This window comes from Labrus bergylta, chromosome 7, assembly GCF_963930695.1.
Source record: "Labrus bergylta chromosome 7, fLabBer1.1, whole genome shotgun sequence".
Classification (NCBI taxonomy): domain Eukaryota; kingdom Metazoa; phylum Chordata; class Actinopteri; order Labriformes; family Labridae; genus Labrus; species Labrus bergylta.
In genome coordinates, this window is record NC_089201.1 from 2,306,245 (window position 1) to 2,324,763 (window position 18,519).

At 39.7% G+C, this 18,519-nt stretch overlaps 1 protein-coding gene across 2 annotated transcripts in view; it reads left to right on the plus strand.

Moving 5' to 3' along the window:
• Window positions 1-1,309: 1,309 nt before the first annotated feature.
• Window positions 1,310-18,519, plus strand: part of ppfibp2b (PPFIA binding protein 2b) — a 70,127-nt gene continuing 52,917 nt past the window's right edge. For both annotated transcript variants that reach the window (XM_065956500.1, XM_065956501.1), the window contains exons 1-3: window positions 1,310-1,379; window positions 4,168-4,272; window positions 9,033-9,241. In XM_065956500.1, coding sequence (XP_065812572.1) covers window positions 1,325-1,379; window positions 4,168-4,272; window positions 9,033-9,241 — 369 coding nt within the window. In that variant the 5' untranslated portion in view covers window positions 1,310-1,324. The remainder of the gene's footprint in view (window positions 1,380-4,167; window positions 4,273-9,032; window positions 9,242-18,519) is intronic.

Below are 18,519 nucleotides of genomic sequence, written 5' to 3' on the forward strand. Positions count from 1 at the left end.
TCCTCACTCCGCTCCGCTTACAGAGATCAACAGTACAAACTCATCACACACTCCTGCTCTTCACCTCCACAGCCAGAGGCCGTCTTCCACACACTTCTATCCGCTCTAGGAGCTTTCAAAGACGAGCCCTAGTACAGATAGGACAAACATGTTCTGTAGGATTCAGTCAAAGCAACTAGTGTTGATTTCTGAAAGTCAATGTGCTTGTACTGCAGGGTTCTGGATTTAAGGATCTGTAGTTAGTAGCTTATCCTTCACATTTCAGGCGGGAGGGAAAAGTAGGTGATTGTTTAGTGTGTGTGTGTGTGTGTGTGTGTGTGTGTGTGTGTATGTGTGTGTGTGTGTGTGTGTGTGTGTGTGTGTGTGTGTGTGTGTGTGTGTGTGTGTGCATCTTTTGTTGTCATTAAGCTGCTCTGTCAACATGTAATCAAGTTTGACCTGCTTGCTTGGATGACAGGTTGTAGAGTAGTAAGTAGCCAATCTGGTTGGTCATTGTAGAGCCTGACCAATAGATCTGTTGGCTGTTTGATTCAGGTAGATACAGGCTACAGATATACCTGTATCAGGATCAGTGTGCATGTTTTCTGACATGAAAAACTTTTTCCACTAAAAGTGTTTGGGTGATTTAAAAATTGTGCTCCCACTCCACAGTTTGTGATACTCCCAGTACAATCTGCAGCACACGTAGCATCTCAGTGGTCTGCACTAGAAGATAGATAGCAGTATCCTTTCAATGTCACACAAAGGGAAAATGGATGCACTGCACAATCATTGTATGGTGATATCAAAATCAATTTATCTTTAACTTCTTGTGTTGAAATAGAGGTAAACCTCTTAGACTGCTTTCAATATTGGACAAAATATGCCCATATTGGGCAGGCTAACGTTTTCTGATGTTGGTGTGTATTCATATTATTAGAGCTTTGGGCCCTTTAACATTTCAAACTTTGAGCGTTGTGTAACAGAAATACATTTATTCTTCACTGAATGAAAACTGTGGGTTCATGTCATTTCATTGAAATGTAGGCTCTTCGTGCTGAAAATAACTATCAAGACCAACATTTCTTGCTGCATCAAAAACATTTGATCCTTCATACATTTCTTTTGTCTTATCTCAGTGAAGCTAACAGTGTTAGCACAGCAGACAGAGTGCTAGCTTCCCTTTTCACCCAGGAGAGAGCTGTCACACTGAGGTGGGAGTAGTTGTTACAGAAACAGGTCCGGCATCGTCATGTTTAGACAAACTTGTTTTTCTGGAGTATTTCTCTCTTGCTGGGAAAAGGTGTGTCTGTTTCTACATCAACTGAGACATGAACTAGAAATCATGGCGCACAGACTGTTTGATAAAACCTCAGGAGAAGATCCAGCCCTTCAGTTTGGTATGTGATAGTAATTGATCATTACTTTTCAATGAAATAATTGACATGGATATTAAGTGGATATTTATTCTAATGTAATCTACAACAGTCAGCACTGGTGAACTGTCATAGCTCTCACATTGTAATTGTTCTCTAATCCTTTGACTTCACAATAACTGCATTATAATAATATTCTGTAATAGCTGCCTTAGTATGAACCCTCATGAGTTGAACTTTAATACGCTGTCACACAGTTATGAAAACTACAAATTACATTCCATTGGAAAAATTGTTGATAAAGGCCACACAAATTAATTCAACACAACTTCAGAAAATACACATGTAGTTTCAGAAAATACACATGTACACATGTAAAAAAGAGGTAAATAAGAAAATCTTTAAAAGTTTGACAACAGATAGACAGCCTTCAAAAGCTGCAAAATGAGAAAACAAAACACAGAAACATTCTGCAAATTAAAAAAAAAGACCAGTTACGTTTTGACCCAATGTACAAGACATCTTTTGACCAGTCTGCTTTCTCTGCAAAGGGGGCAAAACTTTCTCTGCTCTCTACCCACTGGCATAAAATTAGAGAGCAACATTAATGCTTTTAACAGAGGACTCAAATAATGGCTGAAATCAAAACAGCAGTGCTCACATGAATAGCTTCTGACTGGGTTATTGTTTGATCATGCTGCCTTTGCTCAACAGTTCATCTGTATTTATTTATTCTTTTTAGGGTTAACCCTATCTTAATTGTTTTCCTTTCCAAAGCCTCATGTGGACAAGTGTTAAGAACTAGCATGCTTGCTGAAACACTTGCATCTAACACACACTTAAACAATGCATCTGGTTCGTCCAATGTATCTGTGATATCCATGCCAAATAAAGTCTATTATTATTATAAGAAGTCCTTCGATGGGCAGAAACTGCATAAGACTGGGTAAAATTAAGTACTACCATCTAATATATTAGTATAAAAAACTTAGCAGAACCTCCTGAGAGCTTCTATATTGCACATTTAAAAAAATGTGTGACAGTTCAAATGTGTTGTCAGGAAACCTTACAAATTTAACATCAAGACAAATAAAAAAAAATCTGTTCCAAAGTAAAGTTTTTCAACTTGAATTGAATCTGAGCAAAGAAAATACAAAACTATTAAGTAACAGTTTCATTAAAAAGATTGCTTATGAAAAAGTTGGATAGAGATTATTATTTCACAAGATTCTTGTGAAATAATGAAGGACATTTGGAGAACTACAAGCACACACACACACACACACACACACACGCTCTGCTTTCTCTATCTTTCACACAACACACACACATAAATAAACCTTTCCACAAGCATAGCACAGATTGTGTAATAAAGGAGACACTGGAGAGAGTTGTTTCAGTTGTGTTGTCAGCGCTGGGCTGGAACAGGACTTATCTCTATATCAGCACCTTTACATACTCAACACACAGAGTCATGAAGCAACAACGACTTCCCTGCTCACACACACTGACCGTCTCTGAAACACACACATTAAGACAAAGGCGGTGTTGTCTGGTCGAGGTCAACTGTTTGTCACGCCGCTGTTTAACAGAATCCTTCTGTCACAGTGTGTGAATGGTACCGTCACCCTCAGTCTCAACAAGAGGAACACTGAGCCATTCACATTAATAATAACACAATTAACACACAAACATATTGTGGGCAGAGAAAATGATGGGATTGAAAGCTTTGTTAGTGGAAGGTTACTGGCTGTGTTTTATACAGATTGTCAGAGTCAGCTGTCATGATGAGTTGTGGCTGTGAAAGTTAGTGCTAATGTAGATGAGCATTAGGCTGCTCAGCAGGAGGGTTTGTTCTCCCGAGGCATCAGTAGATTACATCACTGTCCTTCCCGGTGATTTCCGCATGTTGATGTGTATTCATCCGTAAGTCAGCGTGACAGCGTGACAGCGGGATGAGAGCCTTGAAGGAGAGATGACAGAGAAGGGATGGGTGCCAGGCAAAGATGGGATGACAGGAGGGAGCATGAGTGCATCGGAAATCATGAAACAAGGATGACAGGAGATGGAGGGAAAGCCAGAGGCAGCAATGATGGAGAAAAGTTGATTTTTCTTTGAGGTATTGTGAGTCTGTGTGTGTAATATGGTTTTAGTTAATCGTTGCCAGTGGTGGTGTTTTTCAAAGACACGTGCATGCATGGGTTACATGCAAATGAAGTAAAAAGTAAATACACTTAATTTGAAAAATCATCAAGAAACTTAAGAAATAACATAACCTGACATAAACTTCTCTTAGCTTCTTTTATCGACTTCAGCAGCTTAAGAAGAGAGGCGTACAGACAAGTACAGTAAAGATTTACACTTTTATAATGCGTCCCGTTTGGAACGAGGTCAGCAGAAAGCATATGCATGGCATGAGTAGAGTTGTTAGAGCCGAAACATCTCCACAGATACTTGATCGTGTTTTCTTGCAGGATGCACAGACTGCATCACAAACTTAGTTTTTAAATGTTATACAAACATTTCTCATGTTTTAGGGTAGGTTTGACAGACATTGACTGTCACTACTCATCTCTCTATCATTGTACTATTCTTATCAAACCCAAACCCCAACCACCTTTTGCTAACTTCAGTTCTTTATTTTGTTCATCACTCCTGTATCAGCCTGTGTGACTCTTGTGTTTTATCCGTACCCTCTCTATTATATCCTGTAATTGTTTCTGTTTCTTTTTAAACTTTTTGAATATTCAAAAAGAGGTGATGTAAGTTGCATATAAGCTAAATGTTTATATTTTTTCTTTTTTTTTAACAGAACATCTGTGCACCTTAGATCTGATGCTTCCCGCCATCACCATGGAAACGGAGGCCAGCCACATGCTGGAGGCAGCTCTGGAGCAGATGGATGACATCATCGCAGGTAGGAGTTATAAAGAAGCTAGAGAGAACCCTGTGCTCAACTCATTGATCGTCAAAGCAAGTTTGATCCCAGTGGGGTTACACAGGGTTTGATCCCAGTGGGGTCACACAGGGTTTGATCCCAGTGGGGTCACACAGGGTTTGATCCCAGTGGGGTCACACAGGGTTTGATCCCAGTGGGGTCACACAGGGTTTGATCCCAGTGGGGTCACACAGGGTTTGATCCCAGAGGGGTCACACAGGGTTTGATCCCAGTGGGGTCACACAGGGTTTGATCCCAGTGGGGTCACACAGGGTTTGATCCCAGTGGGGTCACACAGGGTTTGATCCCAGTGGGGTCACACAGGGTTTGATCCCAGTGGGGTCACACAGGGTTTGATCCCAGTGGGGTCACACAGGGTTTGATCCCAGAGGGGTTACACAGGGTTACAAAGTTAGGATCGGTTCTTCAGGTTATTAAGAGTGAAAGAGTGAAATTAACATTTTACTTTAATCTAATAAAGTTGTTTCCCCTCAGTTCTCATCCCCCAACCCCCCTTTACACACACACACACACACACACACACACACACACACACACACACACACACACACACACACACACACACACACATACACACACACACACACACACACACTAAACAATCACCTACTTTTCTTTTCCCTCCCGCCTGAAATGTGAAGGATAAGCTACTGCTACAGCATTTCAGCTGTTGCTAATATCGTTGAGAATTAAACCCCTGCATTTAAAGCCACCAATCCCCCAAGATCCACCATCAGAGTCAGGGGCCACGTCAGATCCTGTCCAAGCTGCCTTCAACTATTCTGTTACCAGGGATGGTCTCCATGCCACTCCAGACCTCCCTCATGTAGTTCTGATGGAGTTTTTGCTTCAGCGTCCTTTTAATTGTCTTTAGCCTACCTGATTTTCATTTTCAGGTACCCCTGTTTTTTCATCCCCTCCTCCTGATTACATCTCTTAAAAGCCCTCGTCTTGAATCCCCATATAGGCCCCTCAGGTCTTCTGTTCCCCATACTTGTTTTAAAACAAGCTGTTGCTCCCAGTCTTTGGAATGCCCTCCCACTGTCTCTGCAGTGCTTAGACTCCTGCAACACTTTTATGAAGCAGCGGAAAACGTTTTTCTTCAGACAAGCATTTGATTAAACTAATTGAACTTTTCAAATTACTGCATCAATTCTCTTGTGGCCAGTGGCATTTTCTTTGTATGCATCACTGTAGTTATTTGTTTTATTATTTTATCTGTTCTTCCCTGCGCTTTTATTGTTCTCTGCTATTTTATCTTCTTTTATTGTTTACTTGTTTTAAAGCACTTTGTGATGTTTATCTGTGAAAGGTGCAATACAAATAAACTTTCCTTACTTAGTTACTAGTCTTCATGGTGGCCTTGATGTCTTCTGTTATCTTAAAGCTTGTTATTTGAATAACAATGGACAACCTTTGCTGAGACAGTACAGTTAAGACATAACTTGACGTAGTCGATGATTTTGTCATGGACAAAGTTATTAGTTTGGTGGTGTGAACAGTCAACAGGCCCACTGTATTTATTTTGATATGACTGCCTTCTAAATGCTTGTAATGATGAGTAATGAGTCTTAAAGCTTTGAAACGAAGGAAGACAGCAGTTTAAAAAAAAAAACAGCTGTTAATTAAATGGTCAACGTGTTTATTCTACTGGTGACATTTCGTCATGATAATTTTATTTGAAATTTCCATGCTGGATCAAAAAATCGCATATAAAGCCTTTAATACTACATGCACCTGTTAGTGGTGCATCATTTTTGTGCAAAAGGGGTCATGTTTGCTGCAGCCAGTTCATCCATTGTCAGCTAAATTCAACAGTGATCTGGGTAAATGTTTAATAAAAGTGTATGAAAATCACATTTTAGTGGTAAAAGAATCTCTCTGACTCTTTAATTGAACAATGTTAGAGAAATCATGAATGGGGTTAAGTCCTCTGCTCAAACGTATAACATGCTGTGTCATCTTTCTGATTGTCTGAACATACAGTACAACCTCATCCTTTACTACACTGTTAAATATAAGAGGGTCTAAACCTAGCATTTTGGAATCTGAAGCTCATCAAGTCCCTGCTGTTTGCCGAAAACGTGCTGATCACATTCAGTGCTCTCAGTTGCTGTTCCGGCTCTCAGTGACCACAAATAGAAATGCATTAAAAATCCCATTAGCGATAACATCAGCCAATCACTGGCAAGGAAATTAGAGACACTTATCAACAGAATTCAGATATGTTGGTCATATTGCATTCCATGATCAACATGTTTTTTTAACTTCCTTTTGGTTTACATGTGAGCCCTCCACCGCTTCATGACTTTTTGATCATGTTATTTTTTAGATGTGACTTTAATAACGCTCCAAATTATTTTGTTTCAGGGAGAGGAGTAACTATCAGACTTCCTTTATATTCCAGCACTGAACCCTTCTCTTATTACAAGGTTTTCCCTTTTCGTTTTACCTGGGGAAAAATAACTTTAATGAAGAAAAGGACACATCATGAGTGAGGAAAAAGTATCTAAAACAGACGGTAAAATGTAAAGATTAAACAGACCTTTGCAGGTTAAAAAAGTGCAGAATGATACAGACATTACTGGATTGTACCAACAATGCAAAATATACCTTCTTTGATGAAATATAAAGAAACATGTTGTATTTATTCATTGGTGCTTTGATATTTTAGATTTTTCGCTCGTGTCCTTCTGTTGAAGTTTCCAGGAACAGGTCATGAAAAAACAAATTGCTCTTATCAGACCAGCACCATCCATGTGAGTGTTTTGAGTATGTGTGAATAGGGGAATGTCAGAAATTTTATTAAACTTTGTGTATTATTTATAAAGCTCCAATTCATAACAGAAGTTGTCTCAAGACAGAACAAGAGCGTAGGTGTATGGAAAGTTCTTGATGCTTAAAAAATAAACAAATGTCCAAAATTAAATTACTGTCTGATGTTCCAGTTTATTGTCACTTATGAAGCAGACAAACCGTGATGACGACATGATGAGGTATTATTGCATTGATTATACTGTTTGTTGTCGTTCTTTTGTATGTTAAATATGTTGTGTTATGGTAAGAAGAACAGAAGAACAGTATGTTCCCACTACATATGCCCCTGTTTCCTGTTCACCCGTGACATATAAACAGTCAACCAACCACCTGACCAATTAATAATAATAACTTTATTTATATAGCACCTGTTAAAATCACAGGTTTACAAAGTGCTTTGACAAACAGCAAAAACAAGAACAAAGCAAACTAAACCAAACACAGAAGAACATAAACAACAGCAAGAACATAACAAATAATATTAATAATAATAAAAAGTATATATACATATAAAACATAAATAGACAAAGTAAGTAAGATAAAAAATTACCAAGTTAAAACATAAGAGGAGTTAAGGGAAAAGAAACAGTGATACGAGATAAGAGCATAAATAAAGAGAATAAATAAAAGGACAGTAATAAGTAAAAGAAGATAAAAATAGTAAAACCAGTAAGAAAAGACATTAAGAAGACGACATCACATAAAAGCAAGTCTGTATACCATCCAGTAAACAGTCAGTCCTTTTTCTTCTCGGCTCCCATTTGAACAAATAGTAAATCATTTGAATATTTCCTTTAATATGTAACAGTTGTCTAAAACTAAAACTCATTCTCAAAAAAATAACAACCCTGTCTGGTGATGATGTAGTTTTGTGTTCTGTCTGAGTTGACAGTGTGTAAAAAATGTCTCAGTGTTCTCTGGATTAAATTCAGTGAAGTGTACATGGGAGGATGGATGGAGAGATGATGCAAGAGTGGGTTTTTGTTCTAGTTGTTTTTTTTGTTCCTCTTGAACAAGCTTGAAGTTATTTGTGGGTTTAACAGGAAGCAGTGAGTTAAGTGCACAATGTACCAAATGTCACTGTTCACACTCATTCCTATGACACTGTACTTTCATCAGATGCAAACTATCTCTCCATCCTGTAGCCTTCATATCAACTCATACAAGGGTAAATATCAGTATTGCTTATATTTCAGTGTCTGTTAAGAAAAAATGAAAGTGGCATCGCTGAAGTGAAGTCATTTAATATATCAAAACAAATGGACCAGCTTTATGAAACTACTTCTTGAAAACTCCAAGGAAATGTCAATAACCAAAGTTTACACAGAGACTCTCCATGCCACTTTGTAAGCACCAACATATATATTGGCAATAGCGGATGGTATTTAACTCTTTTGTGGTCCCTGAGTTAGGTGTAGGTAGTCATTGCTTTCTTCACTATACACATACATTAATCGGTGAATGGCTTCTTGCACTTTGTGCGCCATATTCTGGTGTTTCCCAATCCCACACTTCCAGTAGCTGGTGAGCGACGTTGAGACCTCTGATTTAGGCGATGCAGAAATAAAACTACAGTTAAAAATGATTGTGTTGTAACTTTAAACACTTCACTTACTCTCATGCTCTGTTCTACAGAGGTATTCAAGGATCTTCTTTTCATTTTATGTTTTTCATTAATTAGGACTCAATGTACTATATGTACTATTGTAAGCAGATGTTTCAATGTGACCTACTGTGTGTGTTTGTGTGCGTGTGCGTGTGCTCTTAAAGGGGTTGCCAGGGAAACGTTCCAGGTGACACATGGACAATTTGGAAAGAGGGGAATATATGGCTGTGATTACATTTTCTTTCCTAGTATTCAAAGCGCTGTGTTCTCCTGTGCTGTATCACATACTCTGCAGGTTCAAAAGCAGCAGCGTCGGAGTTCTCTAACAGCGTGTATGACCTGGGTTCTCCCGTCAGTGCTGGTCCACTGCAGGTCGTTCAGTTAGCTGAGGACCTCAAACTCGCCCTGGAGCTCCAGCCCAGCCAGCAGGGGAAAGACAGCCTCAGAGCACAGCTTCCTACAGAGACGGCTCAGGCTCTCATAGAGTGGCTTCAGACGGGAACTGTGAGTACACTGAGCGCTGCTCTTCACATTATCTCTCATCTCAACATGACATGTTGCCTTTTGTGTTGTCTTAAGATCATGTTGGCTTTCTGTTCAACTTCCAACTCCACCCACGTCCATCCGGCATGTCACACTTAATATGTCTCATATAGAGACTCAAGTCTGTTATTAACATTCAGCCAGAATAAGACTCCAGTTTGTGTCATTATTTCAGCATAGTGTCATATCTGTGACCATCCTGGGTTTTCATTTGCATGAAAAAATGACATGAAAAATGGTCCAGACAGTAGACTCCTCCTGAATCATTTTGTTATGCTTGGCTTTTCAAGCATGCACAGGTTCCCATGAAGCATTGTTTTTTTGTTTTGGAGTTATCTCTTACAGATTGTGTTATCACTCTCACTGAACCACTGTTCTATTGAAAAAGTAAACTTAAAAAAAATCCAGAAATAACTTTAGTTTTAAGGCACCGGTTTGTTAAGTCACTGTGATTAAAGTTTGATTTCAATTTGTTGCACATGCACAAGTCTGAACAGTTTTCTAACTTAATGAAGTTGTGGCCTTTTCTGCTTAATGAGGTACAGCTGCTCATTTTGTCTGTAAAACATTTTTTTCTGATATTAGCAGAGGCACTTCTCGTGGACGTGGCAGAATAACCAAGTTGTTTAAAGTACTTTGGGATTACTTGAAATCATAATTGACAAACAATGTTATTACAAGCAAAAAGAGTTGTCTATGTTGAATTTAAAATTGGATGAAGGCACTGGGCCAAATTCACCAATATTGTCTAAAGATTTTTCTTAAACATGTTCCTAAGATAGTTCCTAAGAGATGTGCTGGTATCCGGGGTTAGTGCGTGTGCCCCATGTACCGAGGCTATAGTCCAAGCTATGGCTCCTTTTCCAGCAAGTCATTCCTCTCTTTCTCAGTGTCAGACTCTCTCCACTGTCCTATCTCTACAACAAATTAAAAGTCAGATTTATGACGTGTTCTTATATCTCTTAATTCTTTAAACCTGTGTTCTTAGATTGATGAATACCATGTCACGTCATACACAATTAAGTCCATGCCAACAAAGCCCAAGTCTCCCTAGCCCTTCCAGATAGGGAGCGTGGTCAGACACAGCTCATTTACATATTTAAAGCTACAAACACAGAAACAGCCTGTTCTGAGCAGGGCTGAAATAGAGGGGTTTATAGACATGATCAAATACAGGATCAGAGTGGATTTAGAACAACAAACTTCACACACATGTTTTGAGGAGCTCTGAAACTTATTTAAACTAGTTGAAGAGGAGGATAATATGTGACCTTTAAAGGCTTTATATGTGATTTTTTGATCCAGCAGATGTCGCCCTTAAGCAGCAGCATGAAACCAAAACAACTCACGCTGCATTGTTGTGTTAGCATGCTAATGCTAACAATCTTTATTATGCTCGTATCTTCACACTGCATGTAAATTTGCCTGAAATGAGCGTGATCTAGAAACACAGTTAAGCAGTGAGTACAGTATGTTATTCTTAATAATAAATTAAATAATAATAAATTAGATTTATATATTTATATATTTTCTAAATACTTAAAGACGCTTTGACAGGAAACAAAAAAACAAACAAAAAAAAAAAACTAAGAGAACAATACAAAATAGAAATAATGTCAAGGGAAGAGGATGAGAGTCAGTGGTTGTAGGCGGTGATGAAAAGATGAGTTTTGAGGGATTTCTTGTAGGAAGTGAGTGTGGGGGAGTCTCTGATGTCTTTAGGGAGTGAGTTCCAGAGGGTGGGAGCAGCAACAGAGAAGGCCCTGTCCCCCCAGGACTGATAGTTGGTCCTGCAGGGGGGGACAGGAGGTTTGCATCTGCAGACCTAAGAGTGCGGGTGGGAGTCTGTCGGTGGAGGAGGTGAGACAGGTAGGGGGAGCCAGGTTGTGAAGGGCTTTGTAAGTGAGGATGAGGAGTTTGAAGTTGATATGCTGAGGGATGAGGAGCCAGTGGAGGTCATGAAGAACGAGGGGTGATGTGGTCTCTGGTGCGGGAGTGTGTGAGGAGACGAGCAGCGGAGTTCTGGATGTATTGAAGTTTCTTGAGTGATTTGGATGGTGAACCACAGAGGAGACTGTTGCAGTAGTCTAATCTGGAGGGGATGAATGTGTGGGTGAGGGTCTTGGCAGCTGAGAATGAGAGTGATGGGCGGAGGCGGGCGATGTTTCTGAGGTGGAAAAAGGCTGTTTTGGTGATGTGTTTGATGTGTTTGTCGTAGGAGAGGGTTTGGTCCAAGATGACACCAAGGTTACGGATGTGGGGGTTAGGCTTGGGAGGGCGGTAGACAACAGCCATGACCAGCTGTGTGGTGCCAGAATGTTTAAAATCCAGTGATTCAAATGAGGGAGCAGGAGGAAGGGAGATGAGGCTAGTTTTTATGTCCTGTCTGTGTATGACTGCAATGCCGCCACCTCGATGTATGTGTATCCATTAGGTGTGGTCAGGTTGAGTGAGAGATAATCCAGGGACTGTTGCCAAGTTTCAGTGAGACAGAGGAAGTCCAGTTTATTGTCCAGTATGAATTCATTGAGAATGTCACTTTTGTTGTTAAGAGACCGGGTGTTAAACAGAGTGAATTTCATCTGGGTTTGCTTGGTGTTTGTGTCCAGGGTAGCTCGAGGCAGGGCTCGTAGACAGGGAGAGCGCGTCTGCTCATTGTTGTGATGATGACGTAGTGGGGGTGTGACAGTCTGCTCAGCTGACCAGAGTGATGGGATGGAGTGGCCATGCTGGCTAGACCAGGAGTAAACAAACTTGCGCCGGGAGCTTCTGAGGATGTGTCTGGGTCGTCGTAGTAGTCCAAAGGTTTTGATGGCGGAGATGCATGCAGGAGTGGAGTTATTGTTGAGTTTGAGCAGTTGGGAGATGGAGTACTTCACTGCCATGCAAGCCTGGGATGTTGGTTTGCTAATCCTGGAGTTGGTAGCCGGTAGCCGCAGGCTTGTCAACCAGAGTAACAGGCAGTGGGGCTGAAGTGGTGCCGAGTGAAGGATGTCCAGACGGAATGTAGAGGATGACTGGGTGGAGGCGGAAAGTAGAAGACGGGAGGCAGCCGAGTCGGTTGCTAACGATAGCTGCATTAGCCTCAGTGACCGGAGCGAAGGCTTCTTTTCTCTAGTCCCTCAATTAAACAACTTTTATACACGAGGGGAGGAGTCAGCCGGCAGTCCTGGCGATGTAAACAAAGTGAAGATAAGACTCTGAAAACTCTGAAAACATCACAGACAGTGGGACTCGGGTGTTACACCCATTGTAGACAGTCATGACTCACAGAGTTATTTTCAGAGGATATACTTGATTTATATTACATTTAAGAGTGAAAAATCACATAGAAAGCCTTGAAGTAAGTGCATGCACAAAGGGTTTGCTGTAACATGTTCACATATTGAAATGTCATTTGCCAGAGATGTATAGATCTGATCAATTTTAATTTGTGTTAAAACTTTCACTATCCTTAGAAATCACACAGCTGGGTACGATATTGCACCGTGTTCTCAGTAAACATGTCTCTGTGAATAACAGGAGTGTTCACCAGCACTCTGAACAGAATGTAACTCTTGGTGTTGCATAAGTGAGTTCAGTGTATTAATTGTGATGTTCTGGAAGTTGATGGAGAAAATGAGGCAAACATGCAACATACTGACCAAAAGAACCAGCTGTTTGATGTTGAAAGGCTTCTTTCAGATGGCATTTTTTTTCAGTTTATGGTGTAATGTGTTTTTCTTTTAACTCACATTTCAAGGTTTAGAGTGATTCCTAACAAATGAGACAAGGCGAACTGGGTCCATCTGTTCATTCAGTAATGGTAAGACAAGGCTAGTTACTGAGGAGTGATGGTCAAGCATCAAAAATAAAAATATGTTATTTTTATATACTATTGAAATATCTTATTCATTTGTTTCTCTTCAATTTTCATGCCAATCGTCGTCTCCAGATTACAGATTGCACACCAGGCTTTTGTGACTTCAGACATTTAATCATAAAGCACAAAGGTGGTCAAAGACATACTACTCTTGTTTTTACAAGAAGTCTTCATTTACTGATTTTAATCTGGAGATAAATACAAGGCTCACAGAGTAGCAGTGACAAACAAGCTTGTAAGATAAATATGAAACACTAAGTGATTTTTGCATTGAAGAAAGAGATCTAAAGCACTTCTCTGTTATCACAATCTATCGTCAGTGTTTTCTTCAGAAACAGTATCAGCAGGGTCAGCAGGGGGGGTCAGAGGGAGAGGAGAGGAATTTAGCTGCTGTGCTACAGAAGTGTTATTCTGTGCTGCACTGGCATTGCATATCACTGTGAAGATGACCTCAGGAAGCAGGTTGTCTCTCAACAGCTTCTTTCTTTATTTATTTATTGTGCTGTGTAAAAACAATAATATAAAAAAAGACAAAACAAAAAATAAATAAATAATGACAAAAAAAATAAGTTAAATGAAAATGTATTGAGTTTAATGATCAGCAGGAGTTTCTTGATTATTTAAGAGTGACAAAACAAACAAAAAAGCAAACAAAATGAGTATGTCATGACATAGTGTCAAACAAATATGTTGTATTAAATTAGAAAACAGATGTATTCATCAATTGATGGGAAAAGAAAAAAGGATGGGGTGGGGATGGATGTTCTTTTTTTCCTTTTAAATGCACAGTATGTAAATTCTGCTGTCAGGGGGCTCTCAATCAAAACAAGACAAATGATGACTTCAAGGCTGGCAGGGAATCATGGGAGTGTTCCTGTTCCCTTCTTCACCCCGCCCCTGATGATGAACTCCGAGTTGACTGTAGTCAAAATGAACTGGAGAAACAGACCTGAGAAAGGAAATGTGTTTTCTGACAAGCTAATGTATCCAAGTATAATCTACATGACGTTTTAATCATAACAGCACATACAGCAACAGTACGGCATCGTTCAGTAGCAGTTCCTGCTTCCTTATGTAGCAGTCTTTGACGTACCATCCAGTGTAACCACGGCAACGATAAACATGTCCGTCATGGCGGCCCCCAAAGACAAGGGAGACGTCAACAATAAAATCAAAGATTTCTCTGGTTTTGAGAAGTGTTTAAAATATTTCAGGTAATGTAAGTACTCAACAACAAATATATAACAGGTTTAGTCCATATTTAATTCATTCAGATATTTAATTTAAATAACCTCATCATTGCATGTTATTCACATAGAATAGGAAAAATAACTTAGCTTGCTTTCTGTAGTTTTCTCAATCTGCTTCTCTCCAATGAGCCTCATTAGAGGCCCGTTGACTTCGTATTAGGAGACATTCTGTGCGATCAGTGTTTTTTTGTGCTTGCATTTAGACAATGATGCTCATGGGGAGCAGCAGGTCTGCATGGGTAATAGCTCTTCTAGGCGTTGTATTAGTTGCCCTGTTAGTAATCCAGCTTGATTGTAGCTACAGGGGCTTCATGCAAAGGCTCTTAATGTGCCACTTGTGCAGAGCTGCAAACATGCCTGTTGTTATTATTATACTGAAATGGTATATTGTTGATTTGATCATGCACTAAGGACTAAGTTCTTTACACACAAAACTTTGAAGAAATTGGATCAGTCGACACATCGTGTATTCATTTCCATCCTTGTTGTATGACATGAAGCCTGTTGCATGCAGTGTTCCTCTTAGCAGGGTAAGGAGGGAAGAAAACAACAGAAGGGGTTTGGGACAGGTTCCAAAGGTTTCCTCCAGAGACACCATTACAACGGGACTATAATCAACTTCCTGTGCTGAACTCGTTCCCTCACACCCTCTGTCTGTCCTGCATGTCCGATCAGACTCTCTTACTTTTCTGTTTACTATTATACCTCTTTCTTTCTCATATCTTTCACTTCATACGGCTTGTCTGCATGTTTGGACATCCTCTTGACTTGAGTCTGTTTTTAAATGGGGTACTTGTGCAGCAGTGGACACACAAGGCTCTGGCAGGAGGAATGCATAGCTCAGGACTGTTAAGGTAAGATTGAAAAGAACATTCAAAGTGAAAGACATTACTTAGTCAGAAGGTTTATTTATTGTTTGCAAACCCATTGTTGAGATGTTTGTTTTCTACTCATCCACTTGTGGTTGCTGTATCTGAGTGTTGTCCTGCAGAGGCTGCTGTTTTCTGCTCAGGCGGTGTTTTACTCATGTACTCTGACCGTTAAAGCTGAAAAGGGAAAGTGAATGTTGGATCCATTTCAGCAGCTTTTAGAGCTCCTTCATTGTTTCAACAGCAGATGTCTCACATGTTGCACACTTTTAGTTGCCAAGAGAGAAACCCTCCCCTCCCCCCATCTCTACATTTATTTGGATTTTCTCTCTCTCCCCCCTTTCTTTCTCTTACCCCTCTGTTATTTACTCCTCACTTCCTCCACCATCATGTCCAGGTTTGTCTCCCCAGGTTCAGTTCTCTTGTGCTGCAGTCATAAAGATGCAGTATGTTGAATTTTTATTTTAAACCTGCTGAATGTTTTAAAGTGAGGCCATTCAGTGCTCATGTTTTTTTGTTTTTTTTTAAAGATTTATTTTGGGCTTTTTCGTGCCTTTAATGCAGAGAGAGAGGACAGTGGATAGAGTTGGAAACTAGGGAGAGAGAGCGGGGAATGACATGTGGAAAGAGGCCAAGGGTGGCCTGGGCCTACCACTCGAGACGAGAGTCTCAATACATGGGATGCGCGCCCTAACCATTGCGCCACCAGCGCGCCCCAGTGCTCATGTTTTTTCTCCTTAAAGCAACATTTCAAATGTAGTGAAACCTTCAAATACATAAACCTCTGAACTTTTTGTTTGATGATATAAGTGGGGCGGTCAGTGTTGACGCGTTAATCATGATGCAGTTAATTTCAGAAATTAACAAATTATTTTCTCTCTTTTTATAAATATTTGTGGGCTTTTTATGCTTTTATTTTTAAGATAGGACATTGGATAGTCGGAGATCAGAGAGAGAGAGTGAGTGGGGAATGACCTGATGGAAAGGAGCCACAGGTCAGATTTGAACCAGCCCGCTTCAAGGACTACAGCCTCTGTAACTGGGGCACGCTGCAGTTAAGCCATAGCAGAGTCCTCCTGCTGCAGTGTTGGAAACATTAATGACATCACTTTTTAAAGGCTCCTTCCACTTTAATAAATTCCCAGAGGCCCCAGTTCTAAATTCAAAAGTAATATGCAGCTTGTGTCGACCGAATTAAAAAATTACAGGAGTACTCGGACGTCCACATCACCAGAGCGCCATTTATGAAGTGTGCCAATCACCACAGACCTGTACATAAAACTAAATTGAAGAAGTTAATTACAGAATGGGCGGCAACAGACTGCAGCATTGTGGAAGACTCAGGTCTAAGGAGCGTCTTCAGGTTGGCTCGTTATGACCAGTTATACGCCTTTCCATTGGGGGGATAATTGGACGTCAGTGAGTCATTTTGTACATGCACTCCTACTTGTGTGTGTCTAACAGTGTTATCCTTTCAGAATGATGCACTGTGTTTCATGGAATGAGCACTTCGAAACTCTCTCTTTTTCATGGTTTTTGACCAAACTGGTGAATCTGGCTTTATCTGCATACTGGTAGTATAATGTTAGGTTAAATGTTGGCTTAGAGTTTTTTCCACCCTGGTGGTACGGCCTAAGTGCTTATCATGTTCTCTACATGCACAAGTCGTGTTTTCTGCAAAACACCTAAAGTGTCTCATCTGATACTGACCCAGTGACAGCAATTACAGGCATTAATGACTAAATTAAACAAATGAATCTAGTCGATGATGGTCTTATTTGCTTTTGTGTGCTATATAGAGACATCAGTGTCAATTTCAGTCTGTTTCATTACCAGTTAAAAATACCTTGCAGGGGCTTTTAGGTAATGGAAATGGTAAATAATGCATGGTTATGGTGAGGGAAAATAAAAGACATCTTCAGACCTTAAGTTTACTATTAATGTAAGTGTACGAGGATTGATCAGGGAGTTTGGAAAATCTCAACTGTGTCGTTTCCCAACTGAGACACGGTCCTGTATTGTATCCAGTTTTCAAAGATCTTTTTCTTTCAGTGCCTGTGAAATCTTTTCATGTGGTCTGTGATTTCTGTAGCAGATGTTCAAAAGCCTGGCAGACTATCAAGGAAGTTTATATGTAAGGTTGGCTGCTCCCACTTTTCCTCTTCTTGTCCACCTTCTCCTTCTTCCTGCTCCTCCCTGCTGACCTAGAGGAATTAGTCTGCACCCTGTGGGCTTCTCTCCAGGGATACTACGTTTTGAAAAAGACTCACAGTCACAGATACGCACATGTAAACACAGGAAGCATCATTAGTGTAACACTGGCAGGAAGTTGTTCTCATTACTGCTAAGTCGTGAGTGCATCGTCATATAATTATCTATTATTTCTAACTGACCATTTTAAGGTTCAGAATTTTCTCAAAACTAGTAAAAGAGAAGGTTAGAAACAGAAAAGAAGGACTTTACAGGACGTTTTTATGGAAACAAGCTACATAGTTACACTGAAGGGTCTGCCAAGTGAGGCGGTTTTAAATCTTACAAATATTGGCAACATTTTTCATGTAAATATATCTTCTTTTTTTAAACTATTTATTGTCTTTTTCAGACAAAGTTCATTGATAGAGCACAACAAAACTCCCAATAAACATCAACACACACACACATGTACAGTACAAATGTCATTTAAATATATCTTAAGGTAACTACACACAGCTGCTGTCTCTCTGCCTTTTCAGCTAGCTTCAGATCTTTTAGAGGCCTTGAACGAGCAAACTAACAGCCTTAACTGTATGTGTTTCAAACAGCTTATGAGAAAAATATCTGGTTCTAAGCTATAAAATTCATGAATATTTAACACTTATTATTTACAGTAACTAAACTTTTTTCAGTCTTGAAAGCTAAAGCTGTGCAGGTATTTCTCATATTCAGATTCAGATTAATAGAATCAAGGGAAACTGCAAAGGGAGGGGGGATCACTTCGAGGCATCTCATTCACATATCCTGTGATTATTTGATCAGTTGTTTATATAAACATAGTTATTCAATGTATGTAAAAAAAAAACATTTCAAAGATATATATTTCTAGTAGATATTTTATAGATTAGCTGAGATTTCAGTGACATGCAGACGTTGAATAAAATGTCTTAATTGGTTTAATAAGTATGTTAAAAGGCGACTTACTGCCAGGAGTGGAAATAACATTTACTCATAATTACTTTAATTAAGAAGCTTTTAGTGTACTTGTACTTTTTGAGTAGTTTT